The sequence below is a fragment of the Hipposideros armiger genome, unplaced genomic scaffold, assembly GCF_001890085.2.
Source record: "Hipposideros armiger isolate ML-2016 unplaced genomic scaffold, ASM189008v1 scaffold_1002, whole genome shotgun sequence".
Lineage (NCBI taxonomy): Eukaryota > Metazoa > Chordata > Mammalia > Chiroptera > Hipposideridae > Hipposideros > Hipposideros armiger.
Window position 1 is genome coordinate 547256 of NW_017732352.1, and position 19494 is coordinate 566749.

The window sequence follows — 19494 nt, forward strand, 5'->3', positions numbered from 1 at the left end:
TTTTAACCATCGCGCCACTCAGCCGGTCCTCTACCTTTTTTTTTATCGTTTATCTAACAACATAATACATAATACGTTCTTAGAGTGTGTTAAGAGACACCACACTAGATGCAAGATATAGAAAGAGTGAAAACACACAGTTACTTTTCTCATGTTGCTTATTGTCTATTGGGGGTGACAGATAAGGAAAAAAAGCATTTTCAGTTCAGGATAAGTGCTATGACAGAATTATGCTCAAAATGCTGGGAGAAGGGCCACCTAACTAATCTTAAGAAAGGAAAGATGGGAAAGGTAGGAGACAAGAGCATTTCTGTGAGTATTGAAGAATGGATAGGATAGTTAGCTAGGCTATGGAAGGTGAAGGGCATTTCAAGCAGAGATTACAGCAATCCTAAAAGTATGGAGTTAAGAAACACCTTTTGCATGTGAAGAATCGTAAGATTCTAATCATTGGGTCTTCGTTAATAAATAGAGCTCTCCTTGGTTTCTGCATTTACATTGTTGGTTTTGACTCAGCATTAGGAGAGCCATAGAAGAGAATGAGAAGGAAAATAAAACTGAGACTGAAAAAAGGGAGAAATGTTATCTGGAGTATAATAGTTGGCTATTGCTGGAAACCCTTTCTATGACATACATGGTAACTATGTTAAAACTTCACAAAGCATGTTGATTTTTTGCAAAACACAAGATTTATAATAACTATATTTTCTAATTTTGGTTTTATATTAGTTTGCAAATGATTAAAAATTATTAAAATTCCTGTCAATTCAGAAAAAAAAAATCAAGCACTGTGACCACATTTTTCTTACCAGAATGGAGTGCATTCCCATGTAAATTCTACTTAGGCAAACTAGGGAACACCAGCAGGGAATAAGAATCAGTCCATATATGAGAGGATACTAAAGGGGAAAAAAAGTAAAATCAGTTAAATAAATTAGGTTAAATATAAACAAGCAAATAAAAACAAATCTATTTATACTATAAAATTCCATTAAAACAAAAACTATAAGTCTTTACTCTCCATTTTATTCCCAGCACTAACCCTAAGCATGGCACACAGCAGACATTCAAGAAATACTATTTCATGTATGAACAAGTGAATGAAATCTGAGGTTTTTACATTCTTCTTTGTTGGAACTGGCTCATTTTTGCTTCTACAGTAAAGATTCAACCACCAGCGTGTTACAGAAGAATAAAACAGGCAGGAGACATACTTTAATATGGTCCCAAAATGAGAGCGCCTCTAGAATAGTGCCTGAATCTGGCCCCTGAAGGGTCCTCACTTCCCTAGGGAGGCGGACACATTATCTCCCTCTCACTTCCATTAGTAACTGCTATCTGCAATTTCTATTGACATTTCACCATCTTGTATTCAATAGTCAACACCTTGTAACTTGTAACTACTAACACATCATGTATTCAATATTCAACAACTTGTAACTACTAAAATTGTAAATTGTAACCTTATTGAGAAAACATTTGATAGGATACGGGAGCAGGTCATAAAAAGGAAAGAATATGTAGACAACTCTTGGTATCAATGGCACTGGGTTAAGAGTTGGCTTTGAATCTCCTGGGATTAGAGGAGAGGAAGAAAGAGTAGACTGGCATGATGGTAAATTTGTAAAGAATGGGGTGGTAGGGGGCACACAATTGAGGCAGTTTATACCTCATTACTTCACATTTCTCAAGAATTTGAAGACAAGGTGGTTTAATTCAGTAAGAATTCAAGGTGGTTCAATAAGAAGTGAGGTTGAAAGAAGGGAGTTAAGTAGGGTTGTAAGAATGGTAAAGATTTAGAACATAGTTTTGATTTGACGTTTCTGTTGCATTTAATATGGCCCACAACTTTCTTCTTGAAACTCCAAATACCCTTGATTTTTATAGCATCACACTCTCCTGGTTCCCCTCTAATTATGTATTTTTTTTCTGTGTTTCCCATACGACACTGTATCTTCCTCTTCTTGTCCCTTAAACGTTGGTATAAATAAGAATTCAGCCTTTAGTAATTTTTTTGCAGCCTCACCTTTCCTATTTTTTAACCTCTACTTAGCATGCCGGAGACCCAGCATTTCCTTAGGTTTAATAACCACATAGCCAACTCATGCACATATCTGCACCTTGAGGTCCCTATGGAGTTAAACCCCAAATACTTCAAACCGAACTCATCAACCTCCCAACCAAACTTGTTCCTCCTCTCACATTCCCTATTTCATTTGGAAACATCATAATACACATAACAATCTAAATAATAAATATGAATTATCTTTGATTTCTTCATATCCCTCATATTTAACCAATAACCAAGTCTGGCTAATTTTACCTTCCAATTCTTTCTTTCTTTTTTAAATTCTTTTTTTTTTAAATTGAGGAATTGGGGGGATGGGAACAGCGTTGGGGAATTGGGGGGAAGGGGAAGAGACAAGTTGCTGTTCTTTTGTTCTTCAATCTACTTGTGAAGGATGTTGCTTCACTGGCCCAAGTTGGCACCATCATTGCGCTCTTCCTGGGCAAGGCAAATCAGTCGCCGGCCTTTAGATGGCAGCTCACGGCGGCTGCTGGACGCTCACGCTGGCTGCTGGCTACACACGGTAGCCCATGGCAACCCACTGCAGCAGGGGCTGCAGTCTAGCCGTCGCCGGCAACTCACGGCAGCCCAGCTCCAGGTCGAGCTGTTGTTCAGCATCTTAACTGTAGAGGGCAGTGTCACTGGCCCTCTATGTGGAATCCGAACCGGGGCCCTCTGGCGTCCCAAGCCAGCTCTTAACCATCGCACCACTCGGCCGGCCCTCCAATTATTTCTTGATTCTGTCACTTCTTCTCCATCCTACATACACTGCCCTTGTTCAGATCCTCTTTTCTAAGCTCTACCTATTTTTCTAGCCATTTTTCTATATGCATGAGAAACTTGGTTAATGAGGCAAACAGACATATAACCATATAATGAGGTAAGTGCTATGATAGGAGTATAGTGGAAGTTCAGAGGGTATTCTAAAGAATGGACCTTTAATTTAGTTTAAAGATTTTAACAAAGACTCACAGATTAACTAAAATTCAAGTTGTCCTGAAAGATGAGTGGGATTTAGTCTTTAGAGAAAAGTAGGAGGACAGGGCAAAAAAAGGTAGAGGGCATTACAACAGCAGGAGCACCAAGAGCAAAGGCTTGTGTGCAAGACTGTAAGTGTGGTTTTCTAGTAGAATACGCTTACATTCTTGCTGGGGGGAGGCACTAAACAGTGGACATAAGATATGTAAATTATATGTAAGTATATAAATAATATAAAATGTATAAATTATATAATAAAACATGGTAAGAGGTATGGAGAAAGAAAAAGAGAACAGATGTTGAAGAAACATCAAATACTCCTTGTGTTCCTCCTACACTTTCAGTTTACCTGCAGCTAGATTGGGACCAAGTGACTAGTTTTGGCCAACGAGCTAAGAAAAAAAGTGACTTGTGCCACTTGCAATCATTCTATGAACTCTCTTTTCCCCCCAGATATGACCCTGGAAGGCACATGTTGAGATTCATCAGGGGATGCGCAAACTTCCATCAGTCTGGGTTCCTAAGGTTCTAAGTAGAACAAAGCTTGTGCTAACCCATAATGAATATGTAACACAAATGAGAAATAAACTTTTGTGGTTACCTGAGATGTGGGGGTTAAGTCATTCCCAGAGCATAACCAAGTCTATCATACTTAAAATGGTAACAGAAATAGCATCAGGAGCTTGGGAATATGCATGGGGCAGGTTAAAATATTAAATAAAAGATAATCAATGTGAGCTTTATTGAGAAGCTGATTTGAGGCAAGACTGGATGGAGATGAGAATTAGCCAAGCAGATATCCAAGGGAAGAACATATACCAGGCAAGGGGATCAGGTAGGGCAAAGTCTCTAATGAGGAAATGTAAGGCAGGTGTGGCTAGAGCCGAGAAAGCAACTAGGAGAGGTGAGAGAAGTAATCAGGGATAGAGCAAGCAGAACTGAGGCCACCGAAAGAAATTTGACTTTTATTGTGAATCAAATGGGGACCATTATAGGGTTTTGAACAGAGTAGTGCCATGATGGCTGCTATGTTGAGATTAGACAATAAGGGATCAAGGTTGGAAACTAGTCAGAAAGCTGTTGGTATAATCTAGGTGAGAAATAAAAGTGGCTTCTGTCTCTGTATCAGGCACTCAGGCCTTTTAAATTTTTCTGTTAATTAAAAAAAACAAAAACCTGTCAATAGCTGGGCTGGCCGAGTGGCATGTTGGTTAAGAGCTGGCTTGGGAATGCCGAGGGCCCCGGTTCGGATCCCACATAGAGGGCCAGTGACACTGCCCTCTACAGCTAAGATGCTGAACAACAGCTCAACCTGGAGCTGGGCTGCCATGAGTCGCTGGCGACAGTGTAGACTGCAACCCCTGCTGCAGTGGGTTGCCATGGGCTACCGTGTGTAGCCAGCAGCCAGCGTGAGCGGCCAGCAGCCGCCGTGAGCTGCCGTCCAGAAGCCGGCGACTGATTTGCCTCGCCTGGGAAGAGCGCAACGATGGTGCCAACTTGGGCCAGTGAAGCAACGTCCTCCACAACTAGACTGAAGAACAAAAACAAAAAGACAGCAACTTTTCTGTTCCCCTTCCCCAATTCCCCAATGCTGTTCTCTCCCCCAATTCCCCAATAAAAAATCTTTAAAAAACAAAACAAAAAACTGTCAATAGCAAGGAGAACCAAAGAAGTAAGCAATAACCAAGAATTTCTCCTATGCTAGCTGCTGCTGCTTCTTTTTTTTTTTACTTAGACTCTATAAGAAAGTAAAAATGTACCGTTATTGAGAGGAATTATTTGTACACAAAATATTAAAGAAAAATTCATTTATAGAGTCTCAAAAGCTAGGGCTGATGGTAGGGGAATGAGAGAGTTTTTGAGTAGGGACAATGAAACTGAGTTTAACTTAACTCAAACCACATTTATTCGGGTTCACTATGCTCAAAGTGTTTAAATAGGAGAGTTAGGAATGCAAATCGAGCTAGAGGCAGAGGCTAAGGAAGAAGCTATGGGCCTTTTTATTTTCCTTTCCCCCTATTCCAGAGCACCCTTAGACTTCACTGGGGTAAGGTACTAGTTGGAAAAAGAATAATTCACTTTTATTCTTATTTATTGGTTGATGTTTTTTTAGCCATTAGTCTCTTCCTTCAGAGTATTTTTCCTTGATTTTTTTTTTCTGGGAAGAAACATGCTTAGGGGACTACCTAATCCAGTTCTGACTATATGACTTTCATATTTACTCCCCACTGAATAAAAGAATTCTGAATCACAAAGTATCAGAGCAAAGAGGTATTTCATCAGTTAACTTTAAGCAGATTTTAAAAACCCATAAATTTTAATACTAAAGGAAATAAACTAGATCTAAAGTGAGATCCTGTGGGGGAAAGCTGAATTATGCATAACCAGTTCACGTGGCATATTTAATTATATTTAAGAATATCCAGGGCCAGCCGAGTGGCTCAGCTGGTTAAGAGCGCGAGCTCTGAGCAACAGGGTTGCCGGTTCGATTCCCACATGGGCCAGTGAGCTACACCTGAGCTACACCTGAGCTGAGCTGCCCTGAGCCACCAACAGGTGGCGGGATTTTTCAGCTGGTGAGAGCTTATGCTCCTAACAACAAGGTTTCTGGTCTGACTCCTGCATGGGATGGTGGGCTATGCCCACCTGCAACTAAGATTGAACATGGCACCTTGAGCTGAGCTGCCCTGAGCTGCCCACAGGCGGCCGGATGGAGACTGGACTTGGAGCTGAGCTAGCTGCACCCTCCACAACTAAGATTGAAGGACTATAACTTAGTTGTTCCCCTTCCCCAATCCCCAATAAAATCTTTAAAAAAAAATAATAAAAAGAATATCCAAACTGCATCTACCTTTAATTTTATATTAAACTGTCTCTGAAAACAAATTTAGGACCACTATCCTCATTTAAATGTAACTGGAAGGAAAACAGAATCATCCTTTCCTAAGAAATCTAGAATTTATTACAAATACATAAAATATACATAGACTACTCTCCATTTCAGTCATCTTTGTTAGTTCTCCTTTTCTTCACAACTCCTTAGTATTAGTGTACCCAAGGGCTTAGTTCTAAGGATACTTCATTTCCCAATCTATACTCACTCCCTTAATGATATCATCCAGCTTCAATGATTACATACAATCCATATGTTCATAACTCAAATTTCTGTCTCTACACAAGACCTCTCCTGAATCCCAGACTTGTATATCTAACTGCGTACTTGGTATTTCCACTTCAACGTCTAACAGGCATCTCAAAAAAAAGATTTGGTAAGATGACCAAATCTGAACTCATTTCTCTTCCATTTCTTTGTCTGACCAGCTACTTCTGCAAATATCTTCTTCCCAGTAAATGACTTCTCCAATGTTTTATTCTGAAAGCCAAACATCTTGTTAGCTTTGACTTCCTCATTCATATCTATCATCTAATCCATTAACAGTATCAGCTATATCTTCAAAATATATCTTCTTGTTATTGTATCCCATGGTAATTACAAAGTATCTAAAAAGTATACACAAAAGGTAATGAGAAAAGAATCAAAATGGTATACTACAAGAAAAATCAAACACAAAAGAAAGCAGTAATGTAGGAAATTAGATACAAAAATGTATAAGACATACAGAAAACAAAGAAGAAAATGGCAAAAGTCATTCCTTATCAGGAATGACTTTCAATAGAAATAGTTTAAATTCCCCAGTCAAAAGACGGAGATTTGCAAAACAAGAATACATGGCCCAACTATATGCTGCCTTTATATCCAAAAACACAAACTGGTTAAAAGTGAACAACTGGAAAAACATACCCACGCAAACAGTAACCAAAAGAGAGATAAGTGACTATACTGATATCAGACAAAATACACTTTAAGCCCCAAATTGTTACAAAATAAAGAACAGTATTTATTGATAATAGGTCAATTCACTGAAGAGATATAACAATTATAAACATATGTGTACCAAATAACAGAGGTCCAAAATAAATGAATCAAACATTTACAGAATTGAAGAGAGAAACAGACAAGTTCTACAAGCCGGTCTCATCAGCAATGAAAATCTGCTGTCCCACATAGTCCCTTTCCTATGTGAAACTTAGCAGATATTTTAAAAATTCTCCTGCAGCCCCTTGATCTTACCTCAAGATTAGTGCAAGTTTAACATTTTTCATGCCTTTTGAAAAGTGCAAGCCAGCCAGCACTCCCTGAGAAGAGTTTACCATTTTCCTTACTCTGGGTAGCATAACTTTAAATTTCCTTGGCATCCAGCTTCACAATAATGTCCATTATGCTTTCTTTTTTTTTTTTAATTGACTGTCATCTCATGAATCCACAAATTTAGTCACTTTTCCTCTTTTCCATAGCTTCATCACACTCTACAGATACTACTTTAGCACTTTCCTTACATACAAATTGGTGAATTTCCTCTTCCTTTTTCTGAATACACTGTATTATTGATTCATTAACACTGAACTCAAGGTCAACAGAACTATAACTGCTGCCTGAATAAATCTTATCTAACACATGTATAATTTCTTTGTAAAGCATATCACAGCCTTCCTGTGCCTAGGAACACTAGACAGCACTGCATCACTGTGCTAGGGGACCATTTTAAACAGCGAAACCACCAACAAAGAGCACGGCAATGTGCAAAACAGGGCACTAAATAGACTGTGAAAGAGTCTCTTGTTAACAGTATAAGAGCTGAAACAAGAAAGCAGAGCACACTGCCTTGTTCAACCTCAGCTGGGAACATGTACTCCAGGTGACTCAAATTCTTCGCCACTCTGCACATGTCTATGTATGTATTAATTTGGGGGTTACAAATACATTCTAATGAGTAGGTAAATTTACAAATATGCAATCCACAAATAATGACAATCAACAGTATGTAGAAATTAAACTACTCTTAAATAACTATGGGCCAAAGAAGAAATCACAAATCTCTAAGAATTACTTAGAGACAAATAAAAACAAAAACACAATGTACCAAATATTACGTAATGCAGTGAAAGCAGCACTCAGAGGGAAATGTATAGCAGTAGACACCTACATTATAAAGAACAAATATCTCAAATCAGTCACAACACTACACCTTAAGGACTAGAAAAAGAGAAGGACCCTAAGTGCAAAGCTAGTAGTAGCAGAGAAATAATACAATGATTAGAGTGGAGAAAAATGAAATAGAGAATAGAAAAAACAATAAAGAGAATCAACAAAACTAAAAATTATTTCTTTGAAAAGATCAACAAAATTGACTGAGCGGCTTCCAAACGTGTCTGCAACTGAAAATGTTGCATCCACTCCCCAAGGCTAACCCCAGTAACCCCAGAGTTTTCTTTGACATGCACATTGGAGGTAAGAAGCTGGTTGAATTATCTTACAATTGTTTGCAAACAATTCCCCAAACTGCAGAAAATTTTCATATCATTGTGTACAGGAGAAAACGGCACTGGACCCACCACTGGGAAACCTCTCCATTTCAAAGAATGCCCATTTCATTGAATTATTAAGAAGTTTATGATTCAGGGTGGAGACTTCTCGAATCAGAACAGGAAAGGTGGAGAAAGTATTTATGATGAAAACTTTGAAGATGAAATTTTCTGTTGTAAGCATGACCAGGAGGGTTTATTGAGCATGGCAAATGCAGGCTGCAATACAAATGGTTCTCAGTTTTTATCACAACAGTTCCGACTCCTCATTTGGATAGGAAATGTGGTATTTGGCCAATAATTAAAGGAATCGATGTAATAAAAATTCTGGAAAATGTAGACGTGAAAGGTGAAAAACCTGCCAAATTGTGCATTATTGTAGAATGAGAACACAAAGAAGGGGATGATGGGGAATATTCCAAAAGATGGCTCTGATGACAGTCATCCAGATTTCCCCCAAGGATGCAGATATAGATTTAAAGATGCAGATAGGGCCGGCTGAGTGGCGCGATGGTTAAGAACTGGCTTGGGACGGCAGAGGACCCCGGTTCGGATACCACATATGAGGGCCAGTGACACTGCCCTCCACAGCTAAGATGGTGAACAACAGCTCAACCTGGAGCTGGGCTGCCGTGAGTTGCTGGCGATGGCGTAGGCTGCAGCTTCTGTGGCAGTGGGTTGCCAGGGGCTACTGTGTGTAGCCAGCAGCCGCAGTGAACGGCCGTCCAGAAGCTGGCAACTGATCTGCCTCGCCTAGGAAGAGCGCAATGATGGTGCCAACTTGGACCAGTGAAGCAACGTCCTCCATAACTAGACTGAAGAACAAAATGACAGCAACTTGTCTGTTCCCCTTTCCCCAATTCCCCAGCACTGTTCCCATCCCCCCAATTCCCCAATTAAAAAAAAAATCTTTAAAAAAAAGATGCAGATAAAATATTATAAATAACAGAACACTTAAAAAACATTGGAAATACTTTTTTTTCAAGTCTCAGAACTGGTAGATGGCCATTAAAAAATACACAGAAGTTTGAAGACATGTGGAAGGTTCAAAGGGTGTTACAGAGAAAGCAGATAGATTGAAGCTGCAACCTGTAGCTTTAAGCTGCATGCTGAAGATTGGTGCTTGGAAACTGAGGAAGTCAAACTGGCAGGGACCAACTGACAGTTGTTTGGAGGCTCTTGAAATAGACCCATCAAATATCAAAATATACTGTACAGCTGAAGGATAACACAAATTAAAAGCATACTATCAAACATTGATCATCTTAAGGAACCTCAGGAGATAGCACCAGAAGATCAAGCTATCCAGGCAGAATTGCTGAAAGTCAAACAAAAGATAAAGGCACAGAAAAGTAAACAGAAGGCAGCATATGCAAAAATATTTGCATAATAAAGAATTCAGTTTTGCTTAAATATTATATGTACATTGATTGTATAAAGACAATAAAAAAATTTAAGGAGTTTTGTCTACTATATATAAGTCCTAATGTGTTTCTATTGATACTTCAGTTCCCCATTGTTTAAAGTTTAGGAATACTGACATGGGTTTACTGTTAATAAAAACATTGCCAAAAAAAATCAACTAAATTGACAAACCTTTAGCCTGGCTGACCAAAAAGACAGAAGATGTAAATAACTAAAGTCAGAAATGAAAGTGGGGCATTACTATTGACCTTACAGAAATAAAGATTATAAGAGAAACCTATGAAAATTATATGCCAACAAATTAGATAACCTACGTGAAATGGACAAATTCCTAGAAACAAACAAATTCCCAAACTGACTCAGGAAGAAATATAAAGTCTAAACAGACTTATAACAAGTAAAGAAATTGAATCAATAATCAAAAACCTCCAAACAAAGATCCAGGTTCAGATGGTTTTGCTGAATTCCACCAAGCATTTAGGAAGCTTTAACATCAGTCTTTCTCAAGCTCCTCCAAAAAATAAAAGAGGAAGGAACACTTCCTGGCTCATTCTATGAGGCCATTATCACCGTTATATCAAAACCAGGCAGTCATTACAAGAAAAAAACTACAAACGAATATCCCTTGCGATACCAATGCAAAAATCTTCTAAAAAGTATTAGCAAACCAATCCAACATTACATAAAAAGTGCTATACACCATGACCAAGTGGGATTTATCCCAGAAATGCAAGGGTTGTTCAACAAAGACAAATCAATCAATGTCATATACCACATTAATAGAATAAACACACATACACATAGACACACACACGATTATCTCAATTGATGCAAAAAAAAAAAAGACAAAATCCAACACTCCTTTATAATAAAAGCATTAAAAAAACTAGGAATAGAAGGAACCTCCTTAACATAATAATAGGCATTTATGAAACATCTACAGATAACATTATACTCAACGGTGAAAGACTGAAAGGTCCACCTCCTCCCCTTCTCAGCCCCCAAGATTAGGAAAAAGACAAGAATGTCCACCTCTCACCACTGCTATCTAACACTGTATAGTAAGTTCTAGCTAGAGCAATTAGGCAAGAAAAACAAATAAAAGACATTTAAATTGGAAAGGAAGAAGTAAAACTCTCTCTATTCACAGATGACACAACCTTAAAAATAGAAAATCCCAAAGAATCCACATTCATTTATCTACTCCTACTTGGCTGCCGGCCACTCATGGTAGCTTACGGCAGCCCACTGCAACAGGGGCTGCAGCCTACACTGTTGCCGGCGACTCACAGCAGCCCAGCTCCAGGTTGAGCTGTTGTTCACCATATTAGCTGTAGATGGTGCAGCATCACTGGCCCATGTGGGATCCGAACCGGAGGCCCTGCTGCTCAGAGCTTGCGCTCCCAAGCCAACTCTTAACCAACTGAGCCACTTGGCCGGCCAGAGACCTGAGTCTTTTTGTTCACCACTGTATTACCAGTGACTACAAGTGTCTGCATTGTCGGCTGTCAGGAAACTCCGTTGAAAGAAATAAACATAGCCTCCAGCCCTAAGGGTATCAGTCGTAAGTATCACATTCACGATAATGTGGGGTTACTAATGATACCATAGTAAGTTCCTGGCCTCAAACCTGGGCTGTGTTAACCTTTAGTTGTAAGAGTATCTCTGTCTGGAATCCACCATAATAAATTGCAATCTGAAAATCCTTTTGAATAAACTTAGAAATTTCCAATGCTTGTTTTAGAATAAGCATTAACTTTACAAAGGAACATATTCTGTAGCTTAAGCTTTTAAAACTAATATACACTTTCTAAAATAAAGTAACCCAAGTTGCACAGAAATATAAAACTTGCTTCATACAATATAGCACATTATGGACTATATTTCTGTACTAAAAGCAAAACAAACCAAAAAACTTAATCAAAATAGCATGGTATTTCCCACAATGGTAGGCTAATGTAGAATAATAATGGGTTCAAATAGGTTAAACAAAAATTGACCCATATACAGTCACTTAATGTACACATTAATGATAAAAATGTGAACTGAAACATTAACTCAATCCATTGTTTTGACCTATTCACATCTGATGTCATACTAGTTAGTTACTATTTCTCTTTTGAACTGTTAAGTCACAAAGTATCAGTTTAACAACAGAACTCATCACATAAATATTATCTATAATTTTAAATATATTTTATATTACAAAGTATAATAAGGAAAGTACTATTTATTACCATACTAGTTGATGTAGCCTAATGATAACAAAATAGGATCTATTTCTCAATTCCTGTTATAGGGAAGAGATTTGTGAGGAAAGAAAGAGAAAGGTTATCTGTTACAGCTTACATCATTTTAGAGCTGCAGGAAGACCACATCTTTCCAGATAGTTAAGATGAACAAGAAATTCCTGATTCCCTCTGCAGAAACCAGAGTAGACACAAAAGAAACAGTAAATCCGGTCTTCCAGGCAGTTTCCAATTCATTAATTCATTCCAATTCCAACCTATCAAAGAATTTTTTATCTAACTGTCTCTTGGATAATCTAGCCCTGTTTGCTTCACGGCCACAGAAAACTTCTCTAGTGTCTAGTGTGGATTCTGTGATGATTTGTTTTTTAAAAATCCCTATTCAAATCTCCAGGGTTGGGAGCAAACCTAGTCTCAGTGACAACAGCTCTTCTGAGTGCTCTGGGAAAGTAAAATAGGAGCAATAAAATGTGTTTTCAAAATGCAAAAGGCATTGTAAAATAAAACTCAAATTCTGTCTTTTCCACACTGGCAAGTTTGGCAATTCTATGAGAGTTCTAGTTTCTGTTTTTTAAAAAGTCAGAACTAGAAAGACTAGGAAGGACTACCTCTTCCCCCTCTGCCACAGCACTCTAACCAGCTTCTTTCACTTCTGGTACGACTTTGTCGTACTGTCCTCCACTTCACTCTTACTCTTGCCCTCTATTCTTACCTAATCCAATCCTTCATTTCTGAGAAATGAAATAGGTGGATTTTTTTAAACCAAAATTCAATTCCAGGCAGATGTTAGAAGAAATGAACATGGATTTGTTCTTTACCGAAATATTAATAGATTGAATAATTGTATTTAACATATAATTTACTATGTACCAAGCACTAATCTAAGAGCTTTACAAATATTAGCTCATTTAATCATCAGAACAACCTTATGGGGTACATATTCTAATTTAAATTAAACTGAGGCAAAAAGAGGCTCAAGATCAAACAAATATGCAGTAAGTTACAGAGCTGAGATTCAAACACCAAAAGTCTGATTCCTGAGACTGAGCTCTTAACCACTATGCTAGACTACACTGCATGTATAAAGTGTGTTGTTTGTTTAATTCCTTGTATCCCTAGGATCAAGCAGATCATCACTCAGTTATTTTTAATTTTGGTTTTTCTTACAATGGAGCCTAGGTACAAATTTCACTTAATTAGAGGTATAAGAGATCTTAAAGGTATCAATTCCACTTCCCTCTCTTAACACATAAAGAAACAGACCCAGGAATGCTAACTAACATTTAGTATTATATTGTAGTAGCCTATTCTGATGCCTTTTACAATTTATCATGCTTGTTACTTTACATTTTTATCACTACACAAATAGGTAATAATTTTAAGTTTGGTAGGGGTTTCTAGTTTCTTTTTCTTAGAGAATGTTGACCTTTGTCTGCTGAATTTATCCCCTCTAATAAGGCTTTTACTTAAATTTAATCTTCAGGTCTTATAAAAAAAAGATGAAAGAAAAATTTATAAGTCCTTCACATTATTTTCAAATTAATAATAATTTACCAAACCCAAAACAGATCATAGGATCTACTAAATGCTTTTAATTTCAAAAGTCCATCTAATCTATTCATTGCACGTCCTACTCCAGGAACACTTATCTAAACATTTCCTTCAGTTATTCTACCAAACGGTTTTATTCTTACTGATATGCTTTCCGTAATTATCACCACATAATCAGAATTATTTTTTCCTTTCACACTCATTTTCCTTTCACATTCATTGAAGTCAGTAAAAGAAATAAAATGACTTTCAATTAAAGCAATTACAAAAACTTATCTTTAATAGATTTTAAAAATTTCAAAGTAACTTAAATATAGAAGGCACCAGAAAAAAAATTATATTTTGAATTTGAGGAATGTATAGTATATATGTAAACAACAGATGACAGGATAACACATCAATGATGTATCTGCCTTGTTCTCATATACTCCTAGTTTAATGAAAATTGATGCAAACTTTCTGGAATGCTTTTTGTTTATACATAAAAAAGCTCTAAAGGTTCTAAATGTATATACACTGACCTTGTAATCTGTCTCCTAGAATTCTATACTAAGGTTATAAAAATATTGGCAAGGATTCATATATTAAAATGTTTATCATATATACACACACACATATACCACACAACAATGAATAAGTCAGTATTTATTAAAATGTAGTAGTTTAAAATATGGGTTTTTGGAACTACACAAACCTGGCTCTAGCCATTTACTACATGCATCTATTGGGACCGTAAATAAAAATGTAACTAAGAAATCAACTTAAATTATCTTGAGGAAAAAAAGATGTATTATAAGGATATAGAGTATCTCACAGAACACTAAGGCAGAATGAAGCTAAGCTTCAAAAGAAACTGGAACTATAAACTGAACAGTCATAGATCCATCTCCTCTTTTTACATATATGCTTCATTCTTCTTTTTTTTGCAGACCAGCTTCTCTACTCTTTCAGTCCATGTGGTAGATGAAGGTTTCTGAATTCACTTCATTGAGGAAACCTGCCCAAACTCAGTGCCTATTCTCAGTTCCTGATGGACAAGATCAGGTAGAGAAAATATGGCTGCCCAATAGCTGAGGGAGCTTTTAGAGGGTTGTCAGTGAGGCAGACGCCTCAAAAGATGCTGACTTCTTCAGGTCTGGAACCATGGGCCAGTTTCATAATCTCTTGGCACCGCAGTTTCCTCCTCTACAAATGGAGATAATATCTACAGTAAGGATAACCCTATAGTGTAAAAACAATTTTATAGAAATATAAAAATATTACATTCATTAAGAATGTTTCCTAGAAATTTTTACTGATTGGAAAATTCATGACATTATTAGAGTTCTCCAGAGAAACAGAACCAATAGGATGAGTGTGTATGTGTGTGTATATATATTCGGAGAGAGAGAGAGAGTGTTTATCGTAAGGAATTGGCTTTATTATTGGATTTATTGTAAGAATTGTGGGGGTTGGAGCCCCAAATCTTCAGGGTAGGCCAGCAGGCGGAAGAGCCAGGGAAGAGCTGATGTTGCCACTCAAACCCAAAGGCAGTCTTCCTCGGAAGGGACCACATTTTCTCTCTTAAGCCATTCAATTGATCAGATAAAACCCCACCTACATTATGGAAGATAATCTACTTTACTCAAAGTCTACTCATTTAAATGTTAATGTCATATACAAAAATATCTTCACAGAAAAATCTAGAAAAATGTTTAACCAAAAATCTGGATACCATAGCATGGCCCAAGTTAACAAATAAAATTAACCATCACACATAATATTAAATAAAAGAATAAACCTCATATACAATATGGCCCCAATTATTTTCAAATTCTAAGGAAAAATTTAACACTAGCTTTTTCCTATTATTTTTACTTTTTTTAAGTCTTCTCTAAGTTTCAGTACTTATCTTGCTTGTCCTCTCAGCATTTAACAATATTAACTACTTTCCTTTTCCAGAAACACCCTCTTTCTTTCACTTGTAGCCTCCCTTTATAGTATATCTTTTTTATGATATTGTCCAATCAATACCCTCTCTTCTGCATATATCCCCACTTAGACCCAGCAGTGTGGCCCTGGAGACATGCTCATACTGTGTGATCCTGCTGCTCTCTTATCCACAACTATTGAAGGATGAGGCATGGACATTGGCCCTAGAGAAGCAAATCCATTGGCTGGACTAAGTTTAGAGTCTTTTTCTTAATAGTAATTTGAAATAAAGTCAGAAAGAAAGTCAATCAGTCTCTGTTGTGTGCTTGAATTTGGAAATGTAAAACTAAGGGTGAGAGACATACACATGCCAAAGCAGAGAGATAAGAAACAAGCAGAAAAGAGAGATGGATGGCGTGCCTTTACTTCTGACGGCATTCCAGAGCCTGCCTCCAATCTTTCAGGAGGCCTGACAGCACTTTCTTGCCCTTGACTTCCATGAGATACCCTCTCCGGGCTTCAAATGAAGTTTTGTTGTTGTCTTCTGTTGAATCTAATTCAAATAGGTTACTAGAACCCCTATACACACAAACACATACACACACACACACACACACACACACACACACACACACAGCCTTAGACACACCAGGCTTTTATTATTTAATTCATTTCCCAGTTTCTAATATTTTTTCATTACCCACTGTGGAAATATAAGCCTCCAAAGTACTACAATACTAATTGACAGAGAACCGAAACACTTAAGCAAAGGAAGGGCTTTTGCTTTCAATTCACAATAAGGATTAAAAAAAGTATAAAGGTAAAAAAGTTGTTTTGTTTTTTTGTACTGGATTATTAAAGTCAAATATCTATAAACATAGAAATTTCATATAAGGGAGTGTCTTTCAAAACAACTAACCAAAAGTAAACAATTATTTAAATTTAGTTTATTCAAATTTAGAGTGAAAAATGTAAAACAAGAAATTCAAACTAATTATATAAGATTAACTGTAAAGTAATTGGTCAGTTTCCACATCTGTAAAATGACAGTTTGAAACTACGTTGTTTCTAAAGTCCTGTCTTGCTCAAATTCTAAAGTTGTACTATATACAAATTCCACAAACTTTGAATTAAATATACTAGGTTATTCAAAAACTATAAGGTAAGGTTATTCTGATAATGCATATAACCCTGAAATGTTAGAATATTGATAGCAGCATCCTGTAAACAATCCAGCAGTACTGTTTTCAGACTTCTTGTAGCATCATGTTCTGAATGAATGATAAGCAAAAATAAAAACTATTTTCTCTTACTTGGACTGCTAATATTAATAGCATGCAACATAGCTACTCATTGAGAAGTTATAAAAGGCCCTATAGTTATAAAATCCTGAAAACCTCAAGAACCTAAGAACATAAGAGAAACATTAGTTAACCAGTATCATGCCAAACGTAACTGAATGACAACCTCAAATTCTGAAATATTTAGATTAAATCAAATTTGAGATATTTATCTCTTACACAAAACAGGCAAGGCAGCACTACTTCACAATCTGAGTTTCACTGTAAATCTCCTTTGGTTAAATAGGGGGAAAAAACCTATCCATGGTACTCTTCCCTCAAAATTCTGTCATTCTTACTATTTTCCATTACATTACATATGCACATTACGTATTTTCCATGTTAAAGTAAGAGAGATGCACTGCACAGAAGTGTCCACGGGAACATGATTTTCTCTGTACTGAAACTATATCTGTGAGAAGTAAGCTTATCATAATGGAGTTTTATACAGAATGTGTATTTAACAATGTAAGGTGCTTTTATGCTGTAGCGGGGGGGGGGGGGATGACAAAGTCTGATTCCTTAGATTCTCCATAATTATTACCTTTATTCTTAAAATTAAGGGACTGATCTGCAGGATGAACAAATCTCCTTACAATTTAAAAGACAGATAAAACAAGACAGCAGTCTAAGAATAAATTTTGCTTCCATAAGAAAGAATTCGTTTTTAAACCTAATTTATGGACCATGAAAAACTGAAAAATGGGAGGCCAAAAGAAGCTGGCAAAATCTAAAACGTTTACCATTAAAAACTCAACCCGAATTGCCAGGCTGACCCTGCTGTCATACCTGCCATTTTTACAAATCCACTAATCTGATCAAGAACCCTAATATTAAGAATAAAACCAAGCATTTTTAAAACTAACGCAACAATATGCTGTAGCTCAACAGCTGATACTACATACAGATCAGTAATCCAGAAGACAAACTTTGCATCTATCAGCAAATTAGCAACCACACACCCTTGAAAAAGAGAACTCAGGCTGTTGTCCATTAACTTCCATAAAGGGTGGCTTTCATTTAAAATTCATTACTTCATTGCCTGGATCCACCATGCTTGTTTTGGCATTATACTACTGTTTTATAAACATTGTCTCAGAGTAAAGTTAGAATTTACTTAAACCTGCAACAACCAGTTTGGGGGAGGGCTCCACACACTGTGGTCAAAATACGTCTTAGTTACCTAACAATCTAACAATTCATTAGGAGAACATTATAACTAATCACAATTATATTCTGGGCATCCCAAGAATTAAAAAGCCGTTTAAAAACTCAACCAAAGCCCAATGATTATATTTATCATATAATCATTGAAGATATATATATATATATGTATATACATATATATATATATACATATATATATATATATGTATATATATATATATAACTTCACGAACAGTTTTTCCTTTGGTTCCAAGAAAGGCGTTACTATTAAAATATAGTTTGAGGGCTAAATCTCTAGATTTCCCCCATCGCTGAATTTTTTTTTAAACCTAGAAAGGGCCTGTGTGCCGGCAATGTGAAAACCTGCGGAAACAGAAGTTCGGGAGCGGGACGGCCAAATCAAGACAACCGCCTAGAGCAAAGAGGACCCGAGTTCCGCAACTGCCCCGGCCGGAGAGAGAGCCTTACCTGCCAGCGGCCGTAGGTGAGGAGGACCATGGAAATGGGGATGGCGGTGCCGGACATGGCATGGGTGGAGGGCATGCTGTACTCGGAGTTGTAGAAGACCTCCAACTTGACCACCGGCGGCGAGGCGGGCCGCGGCCAGCGGATGATGTCCTTGGTGCACTGGCCCAGGTACATGACCAGCACCCAGATGACCACGAGCCTCCGGCCCACCAGGGCGTCCAGATTCCAGATCCAGAAGGGGAAGAACAGGATGTAAAAGAGTTCGTTGCCCAGCTCCGTGCCGAAGCAGAACAGGTAGTAGAGCGGCCAGTTGCTCACGTGGGCCAGCTCGCCCTCCTCGTTCGTGAGCGAGTTGCGGCGAAGGGCGCCCGCCCGCCGCGGCGAGGCCGGGCCCGGCTCGGGCGCCAGTCCGTTCCGCACGCCGTTGGGGGCGCCGCCGCCGCCGCCGCCGCCGCCGCCGCCGCCCGGCTTGGCGGGGCACTGATTGCAGTCGCTTGCGAGGGTCCCGGGGCCTCCGCACGCCTCTGGCGGCCGCTCCCGACGCCGACAGCCTCTGGAGAGCGGCGCCTCCTCCTCGTCATCCTCCCTCAGGGCGGCGGAGGCCAGCGCGGAGCGGCTCAGCGGCGCTTCCACCCCGCACAGCCGCTGGAAACGGGCCACTTTCTGCGGCTCCTGCAGACGACCCGCCAGCAGGGCCAGGCTCTGCCTCAGCGACATGATAACGGGACCCGCGCGCCCCGCGGACCAGAGGACGCCAGCGGGAGGGCGGGCCGGTCCCCGGCGCAGCCCCCAGCCGTTCCCGCGCGCCCGGCCAGTGGCGGCAGCCGCAGCACCTCGCTCGACCCTCTGGGCTCTGCCGGGTGACGGCGCCACAGGCCGCAGTAGCCGCCGCGCGCTCCCGCCCCGCGCGCCC

At 38.6% G+C, this 19494-nt stretch overlaps 1 protein-coding gene and 1 pseudogene across 2 annotated transcripts in view; one reads left to right on the forward strand and one right to left on the reverse strand.

The window, feature by feature from the left end:
* SGPP1 (sphingosine-1-phosphate phosphatase 1) overlaps nt 1-19394 on the reverse strand; it is a 30376-nt gene extending 10982 nt beyond the window's left edge. Inside the window, exons 1-2 of one of the 2 annotated variants that reach the window (XM_019631478.1) lie at nt 18582-19394; nt 810-899 (exon numbers count right to left, since the gene is read on the reverse strand). In XM_019631478.1, coding sequence (XP_019487023.1) covers nt 810-899; nt 18582-19298 — 807 coding nt within the window. In that variant the 5' untranslated portion in view covers nt 19299-19394. The remainder of the gene's footprint in view (nt 1-809; nt 900-18581) is intronic. The other variant, XM_019631479.1, reaches the window with a different exon arrangement.
* Nucleotides 8330-9860, forward strand: LOC109375915 (peptidyl-prolyl cis-trans isomerase D-like; annotated as a pseudogene).
* Nucleotides 19395-19494: the final 100 nt, after the last annotated feature.